Source organism: Trichechus manatus, unplaced genomic scaffold (genome assembly GCF_000243295.1).
Source record: "Trichechus manatus latirostris isolate Lorelei unplaced genomic scaffold, TriManLat1.0 scaffold00255, whole genome shotgun sequence".
Lineage (NCBI taxonomy): Eukaryota > Metazoa > Chordata > Mammalia > Sirenia > Trichechidae > Trichechus > Trichechus manatus.
The window spans coordinates 2,217,046-2,227,817 of NW_004444191.1; the positions used below are offsets into that span (position 1 = coordinate 2,217,046).

Sequence of the window (10,772 nt, forward strand, 5' to 3'; positions counted from 1 at the left end):
CCGTGGGTACATACCCATTTGGTGAAAACGATGCACAGTTTGGCTGAGTGACTTCCCCGTGGTACAGAGCTAGTAAGAGATGGAGCTGGGATTTGAACCCAGGCAGGTCTGGCTCTAAGGCCCACCGTGTACTGCCTCAGTTATAGAGGCTGTGGACATGGGGAGTGTTCAGTCTACAAGCACACCTGGAGAACTTCTGGCTGACTTCTCTCTTTCTCGGCCCAGGTCGTCAGCGGTGGCAGCACTCATGGCTGGTCCCCTGTGGCGGGCCGCAGCGTTTATACAGAGACACAGGACAGGCCTTTTGGTCTCTTCCTGCACAGGGCTGTTCGGGGCCCAGGTCTCATACCACCTCTTCCCAGATCCCGTGGTCCAGTGGCTGTACCAGTACTGGCCTCAGGGCCAGCCAGCCCCCCTCTCTCTGGAGCTACAGAGCCTCTTCCAAGAGGTGCTACAGGACATGGGCGTCCCCTCAGGCCGTCACTACAAGGCTTTCACCACCTTCACCTTCCAGCCTGTGAGCGCCGGCTTCCCACGGCTCCCAGCTGGGGCCGTGGTGGGCATCCCCGCCATCTTCCTGGGTGGCACAGTGACCGACACTGACCAGTCCGTGGTGGTCCATGGGCAAAGAGTGGAGTGGCAGAGCCCAGCAGGTGCCCGGCTGAGAGACGCCCTGACCCTGTCCCGTGACGCCCATAAGTTTGCCTTGGCCAGGGAGGTGGTCTACCTAGAGAGCAGCGCAGCCGCCCTGCAGGCCCTGCCGGCCCCAGCTTGCCTGGCGGGGACCTGGGTGCTGGGTGTGGGTGCCAAGCAGGCACTGGGGCTCTACGGAGGCCCCATGAACCTACGGGCTGCCTTCAACTTGGTGGCAGCGGTGGCTGGCTTTGTGGCCTACGCCTTCTCCACGGACTCACTCACTCATGCCCTGGAAGCCTGGCTGGACCACCGTACAGCCTCCCTGTCTGTGGCCTATGCCCGAGGGGGAGTGGAGTTCTATGAGAAGGTTCTGTCAGGCAACCTGGCCCTGCGCAGTCTCCTGGGCAGACGTGGGGAGAAGCTGTATACGCCCAGTGGGAACGTTGTCCCCAGACACTGGTTCCGCATCAAACATTTACCCTACACGGCCCGCCGGGACTCCGTGCTGCAGATGTGGAGGCTGGCGCTCAACCCAGGCCAGTCCTGAGGGGTCAGCACAGCGACAGTTCAGTCCTGCAGGCCACCCTGCCAGTGACTCTGGGCACCTCTCAGTGCCTCAGCACCCACAGCCCTATGTCAGGAGCATCATAGGCTTTGGAGTTAAAATACCCTGGGGCCCGTGCTAGCCCACCACTTGTGGACTCTAACCTTGGGCGTATCTCTGTGAACCTGAGCTTTGATTTCCTCAGCTGTAAAACTGGGATGATGAAAACTGCTGGGATTGTAGCTGCATGAAAACATGAACTTAAAGATCGGGAACGCCGGCAGAGTCAGCATTCCGTAAGCGGGGGGCCCTTCTTCTCGGTCTTTGAATACCGGTGGCCTGAGGAGCCTGGCTGCATCTTCACCACCAGGATGGATGTGAACACCTTCTTAGAACTGACTCATAATCTGCCAAATCCGGTTTGTCTCTGCTATGTAGAGATTAAAAGGTTTAAGAGGCTAAGGTGAGAGGTTAGTATGGGCCTAAGAGCTGGGAAAGATGGCTTTCAGGTGGGCCTTTAAGGGTAGGGTAGCAGGGCCCTGTGGACATAGGTGGCATGCTCAGAGAGCTGTGGGCAGCTAACGGGTGCTGGGGTGCCAGGAAAGGCAGTAGCACCCCTGGGCGAGGGAGGGAAGGTGTTCTGGAACCCGGTGAGATCTGTAGTATGGGGGTCCTGGCTGGAGCTCTGGCCGAAGGTGGAGGAACAAGCCATTGCCAGATCCAAGCCCCTGCAGGGAGGGAGCCCAGGACAGGGAGCTCGGTGATGCAGCCAGAGCAGTCAGCCTCCTGGGGCCCAGAGCCTGGTCAGGGCTTGGAGAAGAGGGTGAGCTTGGTTCATAGGGGGCGGTGAGGAGTGGGCCACACCTGGGGGGTCACACTCAGGACCCCTGGGGAGGCTGCATCCTTGCCCTGCTTGTTCCCCGTGAGCCCCTCAGGTGGTGGATAGAGCACACCTCCACTGTTGATCCTTACCTTAGAAGAGGAGGGGGCTGAGCACAGGAGACCCCAGCAGGGCAAGGGGAGGAGAGTTGTGATCAGCAGGCCAGGCCCAGCTTGGACACTCATGTTGTAATCTTTTCATAGGAGGTTATGTTTTCCTTGGAAGAGTTTTGAAGAAGTCAGGACTTGCCCAGCATAACTCAGGGCAAAGGGATAAAGCCATATCCTGGGAGGGCATGAAGTGGCAAGTCTCGGGAGGCCCACCCAGGTGGCAGATGTGACAGGAGAGTGGGCCAGCTGGGTTGGGGGTGGGGATGGCACCTTCCTGGTGGGTCTTTCACCTTGAGCTGGAGTTCTGGCTGCATTCTGTGTCAGCCCGTGCGGCCTTCCATTTGGCTGGGCAGGCTGAGTTCTGAGGGCCCAGCCCCCTACTCGTCTCGGGTCCCCGCTGCCAGGAAGAGTTCAGGGCCTGGGCCAGATGAATGCATGAAAGGATGGCTTAGCTGATGACCAGGCGGATGAGTCTGCACTCTGGGAAATGCCACTTCAGAGATGCCTTAGGATGTCACCCAGCTGCTGCTATGGGTCAGGGGTCACAGGGCCACGTGGAGCCACCTGATTCTTGGCTGTAGAAGTGCAGGGTCTGAATCTGATAGGCCACACCTTCTCGCCCCTCCCCACCTCACGCCAACCACTCAGTACTACAGGAGCCAAGATGAAGACATCAGCCATTCCTGCTGGTGTACCCAAACGGTAAGGGAGCCCCAGTGTGTGTGGGGTGAGGGGAGAATCAACACCGTGTAACAGCTCTTGTCTCCCTCTACTCCGGTTCACAAACTGTTTCCACTCAGGTGGGCTGTTCTCAGCACCCACGTATGCCCTACATGGCACCCCAACGCTCACTGAACCCCACATTGTGCAGTGTGCCTCCTCATGCATCCTGCACACCCCTCCAAGCTGACTGAACCCTTGCCCTCCCGGGCAGTTCTTCACTTCAGTCTTCCAGCTGCTCTCCCTGCCTCTCCCAGCGCTTGAAAATGCAGGTTGCTTTCCTACTTAAAACCTTCAGGGCATCACTTGCTTTCTGGCTAAAGCCCCATCTCCAGGCCTAGGCCAGCTTGCCTCTCCAACCCGTCTGGCGCCTCGCTTCCCCTGGCTCTTTGGATCCTGGCCTTGCCGGCCCCTTGGTTCCTTAATATCCTTCCCCTCCCAGGCCTCTGTACTCGCCGTATCCGTGATCTGGGATGCTCTCTCCTCGTCCTGCCCTTTGCTCAGTTATTTAGGGCTCCTGCTGCAGTAAGTTCTCAGGGACCTGACATGGCGCTAGCATCACTCCCTCCCAGAACCTTCTCTGATCTCACAGCAGATTCCCTTATAGCACTCTGACGCTACAGCTCTTCCTAGTCCGGATTGCTAACTGTGTAAGTTGTCATGTGTAGTTAGTGGTCTGGCATCTTCTTTGCTGAAGTGTAATAATCAACAGGAGCAGGGATTCTATGTCTTGTTTACTGTACCTGTACTCTCCATAACATTTCTTTAATAAATGAGCAATGCTCCTAACCTACAACAGACACGGCCCTGGCTCCCTAAAGTCCGAGCAATTACAAGAAGCTGCAGGACGCCCTGGACGACGCCATCGTGGACCCATGCTTGACCCTATCTTGTCTTCCCAACTTGATGGGAATTCCCAAGGGCAGGGTCTGGCCCCAATCTTCCATGATTTCTGACTTCACTGGGGACACCAGGAGACTTAGGTCACTTCCTGTAGGACACAGATTACTACCCGTGGCCCCAGGGGTAGTAGGTGGAAGGGGAGCCCCTAAAATTTTGTGATATATTGTGCCCCTGCACAAAGATCTCAGGGTTTGGTCCCAAAAGGGTTCTCATACTCTAGGGCTTTGCAGCGGAGCCCTGTGGCAGGCAGTTGCCCGGTAAGCATACCTGGCAGCTTTCCTTCTCAGGTGTCTGCTGCATGACACTGATGAGCTCTCTGCCCCGCATCATGGTCCCCTCACCCTCCAGGTTCATGGTTCTGTGGGCAGGAATGTGCAAAGAGAACAGTCACACACAGATCCAGACTAGGGTGACATACAGACACCTCCATCTCCACACAAATGCCACACACACAGGCAGGTGTAGCCAGAGTACAAAGGAGTCATGGTGCTGGCATTGCCTCTATCTCCACCCAGTGTCCACAATATAGGGTCCTGCTCAGCCATCCCTGGAGATGGGCAGACACAGGAAACACTCGATCACTGTGTGTGCATAGGCCAGGACCCACATAGAAGGTCCTCACACAGTGATTCCTGCCCACTAGGTCCCTATAGTGATGTTTATAGGACCTTTACTCTAAGAGGAATTTTGTTGCCCATTTAGGGCCCGTGCCCTGGAGCAGTCAAGCCAATGAAATGGACTCCAAGCAGAGAGAGAGTTTATTTAGGAGGTGATCACCAATGGGGAATCCAACAGCAATGCAGGCTGTCTCTATGGAGTCCTGAAAGGCAGTTTTACATTAGAGCTTATATATGATTTTTACAAGAGTTAGAAGTGTCTTTTGCCATGGCGCCCACAGATGGCCGGATGAGTTACACATTATAAGACAACTACAAGAGACTGTCAGGCTAAAGAGATACATGCCGGACCTCTCCTTATCCGGCTAAAGATTTACAAACCGAACAGCTCGTCTCCCTCTACTCCAGTTCACAAACTGTTTCCACTCAGGTGGGCTGTTCTCAGCACCCACGTATGCCCTACATGGCACCCCAATGCTCACTGAACCCCGTGTGGGGGGTCATAAGTCACAGATGGCCAGACAGAGCAAAACAAATTAATTAACAAAGGTATGCGGAAAGAAGGCAGGCAGAAAAAAATAGGTTCATCATGGTGTTAGTTATGTCAAGCTCTCAGATGTCTGTTTTAAAAAGGAGAAAACATGCTGTGGAGTATTAGGGGCACAATTTTCTCATTTTTCTTCAACTTGGGACATAGTAGTGTTACGTCAGTTTATCAGGTGAGGAAATGGCACAGAGACATGAAGAAATTGGCCCAAAGTCACAAAGCTTTGTAAGTTGCAGAACCAGGATTTAACATAGACGGTCTGGCTCCAGATGCTGTTATCCAAACACCGCATTTATACTACCGTGTTTTTCCTGAAGGTTTTATGGTACAGACTTGTAGAGTGGACTCTACAACCCTTCTTCCTATGATGAATTAGAGCTAACTTCCCAGGCTCACCTCTTCTATTAGAAAGTAATGGTCACTGAGCAGAGCCTTCTGGCATTCCAGGGGAGACCCTTACAGCTAAGTGAAGAGGAAGGGGCCGCTCAATCTATTGTGTTTAGCACTTAAATTGTACTACAGTGAAAGGTGTAGTATTAGAGAGCTCCAGGAGGCCCCAGCTGAGAACAAGGGGGCCTTAGGAGGCAGGGGGAGAGACCGACTGGACAGCTAGCCTGGGTTTAAGTCCTGGCCCTGCCACTTTAGCACAGTGACCTTGAGCAAGTTATTTCACATTTCTAATGCTGTGTTTCCTATTAAATGAGGAATTTTTTTCTTCCTTTTTTTTCTTTCACTGTGATAAAACACACATAATGTAAAATTTGCCGTTTTAATCATTTTTAAGTGTTTAGTAAATCTGTTCACAATGTTGTGTAATTATCACCACTGTCTGTTTACAGAACTTTCTCATTATCCCAAACTGAAACACTGTATGCATTAAACAATAACTCATTAAACAGTAAACAAAAGGTTGGCAGTTTCAGTCCACCCAGAGGCACTTCCGAAGACAGGCCTAGTGATCTACTTCTGAAATATTAACCACTGAAAACCCTACGGAGTATAGCCCTACTCTGACATACATAGGGTTGCCATGAGCCAGAATGGACTTGATGGCAATTGGTTGTTTTGTTTTGTTTTTCCAATTGCTCTGGCTAGAACTTCCAGTATTGTGTTGAGTAGAAGTGATGAAAGTGATAATCCTTGTATTGTTTCTCACCTCAGGAGGAAAGCTTTCGGTCTTTTATTGTTGAGTATGAAGTTAGCTGTGAGTTTTTTAAAAATGCCCTTTATCGTGTTGAGGAAATCACCTTCTGTTCCTAGTTTTCTAACTGCTTTTATCGTGAAAGGGTGCTGGATTTTGTCAATTGCCTTTCTACATCAACTAAGATGATCATGTGGGGTTTTTTTGCCTTCATTCTATTAATGTAGTGTATTACATTGATTTTTATATGTTGAACCACCCTTGCATTCCTGGGATAAATCCCACTTGGTCATGATGTATAATTTTTTTAATATGCTGCTGAATTCAGTTGGCTAGATCTAATAGTAATGAACTACCTTAGCTTTTGCTTATCTGGAAATGTCTTCATTTCTCCTTCATTTTGAAAGAGTAGTTTTGCTGGGTATAGAATTCTTGGTTGACAGTATTTTTTCTTTCAGCACTTTAAACATGTCATCCTACTGCCTTCTGGCCTCCATGGTTTCTGCTGAGAAATCAGCTGTTTATTTTATTGAGGATTCCTTGTACGTGATATGTCACTTCTCTTTTGCTGCTTTCAAGATTCTGTCTTTGTCTTTCAGCAATTTTATTATAATGTGTCTCAGTGTGTATCTATTTGAGTTTATCCTGCATGGATTGTGTTGAGCTTCTTGGATGTGTATATTTTTGTCTTTTATCAGATTTTGGAAGTTTTCTGTTGTTGTTTCTTTAAATTTTTTTTCTACCCCTTTTTCTTATTTCCTTCTGGGACTCCTAAGATGTATATGTTGATACGCTTGATGGTGTCTCTTAGGCTCTGTTCATTTTTCTTTATTCTTTTTTCTTTCTGTTTCTCAGGCTGCAAAATTTCAGTTGTCTTCAAGTTTGCTCATCCTTTCTTCTTCCTGCTTTAATCTGCTGTTGGACCTCAAATGAATTTTTAATTTTAATTACTGTACTTTTGAGCTCCAGAGTTTCTGTTTGATTTCTTTTATTAATTTCTATATTTATTGATATTTTTATTGTGTTCATACATCGTTTTCCTGATTTCCTGTAGTTCTTTGTCCATAGTTTTCTTTAGCTCATTGAGCATTTTTAAGACAGTCAATTTAATAACGTCCTAGACTAGTAACTGCAGCGTCTGTGCTTTGTCAGGGATGGTTTCTGTCAAATTATTTTTTCCTGTAAATGGGCCATACTTTCTAATTCCTTTGTATGTTTTATAATTTTCCATTGATAACAGAACCTTCTGAGCATTATAATGTGGTAACTCTGGAAATCTGATTCTTCCACTCCTCAGGGATTGCTGATCTTAGCTTGTTGAGGGCAGGAACCATCCATCTGTGTCTTTTCCAAACTATTTTTGCCAAGTATGTATTCCTTGTTTTGTGTGATCGCTGAAGTTTCATTCTGTTGTCTGCACAGTTAGCTAGTGACCTGACAAAGATTTCCTTAACTGTCTGGCTTCAAAAAGGGGAATAGAAAGGGATTTTAGCCCTTTAAATCTTCCAGTAGATGCTGCTGGGGGGAGCCGCTGCAGCCAAGAAAACTAAAACCAATACAAGCAGTGTGCCAGTCCCTCAGGGCACCACCAGCCAGCCAAAATGCATAATCCTACATTTCTGGAGGGCAAGGTCCCCACTGCTTACCTTGGCACCAGCCAGCTGCCCCAGGACTGTAAACTGCTGTCCTTAACAGCCACAGCGAGGCTGAGGAATGGGGATGGTAGCTGGTTCATGCATGTTGCCCTCTTAAGAAAGATCAGCCATCTCTCCTTTCATCAAGTGTTACTCATCGTTGTAAGTGCCTGATCAGGTGCCAGAGTTCTGAAATAGTTGATTCCAGTCGTTCTTTCCGTCTCAGTGGTTGCTCTGGGGGAGAAACCAGCCCCTACAGTTTCCTACTCTGTCATAATACGTGTATTATGTTTTTAATATGTATATTATGTGTATGTAGTATGTATATTTAATACGTAATATGTATATTCTGTCTTTAATATGTATATTACAGGGTTACTTTGACAATTAAAATAAAGTATGTAAAATGTGATGCCCAGTAAGAGTATATGGTAGGCTTTAAAAGAAGACTGGTTTCTTCAATGTTAGTCCCTTTAAGTGGGTTAAGTACCAGGTTATTCTGGTCTTGGAGTTGCTGTCCAAATATCAGCAATTCCTTGAGACTGGAAACCTCTCCCAGGGCTCGCTACTTCCTAATACAGGTCTATGTTTATAACTTTTCAAAGCCCCATAAAGGGCAATTCCTTAGGTTACTATTAGATTATACCTTATGGGGCATTACTTGGCAGCAGCTAAGAGCAAAGGACCCCAGGGACCTTGGGAGAGATCCCAGGCTGGGAAAGAGGTCATTAAACTGGGAGATGGTGTTAATAGCTACTATACTAGTAATTTTTGAATATTAGAACACTCAGTGTTAGTTCTAAAGATTGTGGTAAAATTGGTACAGGCATATGTTCTTGGTGAGATTTGTGGTAGGCAGTCCCAATGATCCTTGTTTCTGGTATTCTTGGCCTTGTGTAACCCTCTTTCTTTGCTCCCCTTGCTTCTAATCAATGGAATATGACAGTGTTAAGGGAATGTTACTTCTGTGATTAGGTTACAAAAGGTTGTGACTTCTGTTTTGCTAGCAGACTCTTTATTGCATTCCCAGCTTGCGTGCTTTGGTGAAGAAAGTGGCCACGTTGAAGAGGTCCAGATGGCAACAGCCAGCCAACAGCCAGCAAGACCGAGACCCTCTGTGTGACAGCCCATGGGGAACTGAATTCTGCCACCATCTACATGAACTTAGAAAAGGATACTTCCCTGGTGTCAGATGAGACCCCAGCCTCAGCCAACACCTCCGTTGCAGCCTGTGAGAGACCCTGAAGCAGAGGACCCAGCTAAGCTATGCATGAATCCCTGACCCGCAGAAACCAAGATAATAAATATGTTGTTTTAAGCACTATGTTTTGTGGTAATTTGTTATGTAGTGATAGATAACTAATACACATTATAGATCAGTACTGACAAACATTTTTAGAAAGCAGTTTGGCAAAACTTAATCACAAAACTCTGTCTTTTGACTCAGTAACTTCATACCTAGAAATTTATCCTAGGAATTTAATCCAGTAGAAATGAAATAGTATATGCCCAAAGATGCACATATGAGCATCAGCTATAAAGAAATGGGAACAATGAAAACGTTGAAGAGTAGGGGAGTGGTTTAGGAAATTGTGATACATCCACTTTTTAATACTGTTCAGCCACTAAAAATTATAATTCTGAAGACTGGTAGAAATGTGGGGAAATATTTGTTATAAACAGCAAATCTTAAAAAAGTGTGAAGTGCTAGCTGCATAATGATTGCGATAATGTAAACATGGGTAAGACCTGGGAGGAAATCTGCAAAATTGAAAAGAATTCTGTTTTGGTGGGATTTTGAATGACTTTATTTTAATATCTAAACCCTACTATGTTCTGAATGAAACTGCTTTATGTGAAGATATGAAAGCTGGCTCCGAGGGTCCCATGAAACCACTCCCTTTCCCTGTATCTGGGTGTTAGGTCTCAGCATAAGCCTTGGGATGTGGCCAACCTCCCGTCTGTCAGTTACTGTGGCAGCCATGAAAATGTGCTGCTCTCCCCACCTGTCCCCTCCCCGTTTATCTTCCACAGGCATTTTCCCCAGTACATCCCATACTCATGTAATCCTATCTTGGTGTCCGTTTCTCAGAGGACCCAAACTAACAATAACTTCCTCGTTCAGTCAGGTGCAGTGTGAGGTGCTGGGGACACACCCCTGCTGCACGGACTTAGCAGTCTTGCAGATCAGTGCAATGAAGGTGCGTGAGGGACAGGTTAGTGGAGGAGCACAGGGGGAGGGCACCTAACAGCCTGGGCCGGGAGGTGGGCAGGAAGTATTTCCCAGTAGAAGTGACCCTGGAACTGAAGCCCCTAAAGGTTAAGTTTAAACAAGTGAATGAAAATATCAAACACTATATAAACACTTCCTTACTCATTGCCCAGCTTTGCTTGTATATGAGACAATTGAAAACACCATGGCTTAGGTCAGGCTATCTTAGTCCTCAAAGTGACATCTTGGCCTTTTAACACTTTAAAGAGGTCTTTTGCAGCAGATTTGACCAATTCAGTATGTCATTTGATTTTTTTTCTCCCAGCATTTAAGTATTTTATTGTTTTTGATGAAAGTTTGCACAGCAAATTAGGTTTTGCAAAATCATCATTATTCTTTATACCTGCATAGTATTCCATTGTATGTATATACCACGTTTTGTTTATCCATTCATCCATTGATGGGCACTTGGGTTGTTTGCATCTTTTTGCTGTTTGAATAATGCTGCAGTAAACACAGGTGACACATTTATGTCACTGCTATTAGATGTCTAGAGAATATACCTCGGAGTGAGCCTGCTGGATCATAAGGTAGTTCTATTTCTAGCTTTTGAAGATGCGCCATACATCCTCACAACTGGACCAATAAGCAAGATCATGATAAATGGAGAAAATATTGAAGTTGTCATGGATTTCATTTTACTTGGATCCACAATCAACACCCATGGCAGCAACAGTCAAGAAATCAAATGATGTATTGCGCTGGGCAAATCTCCTGTAAAAGACCTCTTTAAAATATTAAAAAGCAAAGATGTCATTTTGAGGACTA

General features: G+C 47.2%; 1 protein-coding gene across 1 annotated transcript; it reads left to right on the forward strand.

Annotated features, from left to right (window-relative positions):
* Nucleotides 1-247: 247 nt before the first annotated feature.
* Nucleotides 248-2,020, forward strand: TMEM177 (transmembrane protein 177). Its single transcript, XM_004389684.2, has one exon. The coding sequence runs from the start codon at nt 248-250 to the stop codon at nt 1,181-1,183; it is 936 nt and encodes a 311-aa protein (XP_004389741.1). The 3' UTR covers nt 1,184-2,020.
* The last annotated feature ends 8,752 nt before the right edge of the window (nt 2,021-10,772 follow it).

Coding starts and splice junctions, on each gene's coding strand:
- TMEM177 (XM_004389684.2), top strand. CDS start 248: ATGGCTGGTCCCCTGTGGCGGGCCGCAGCGTTTATACAGAGACACAGG.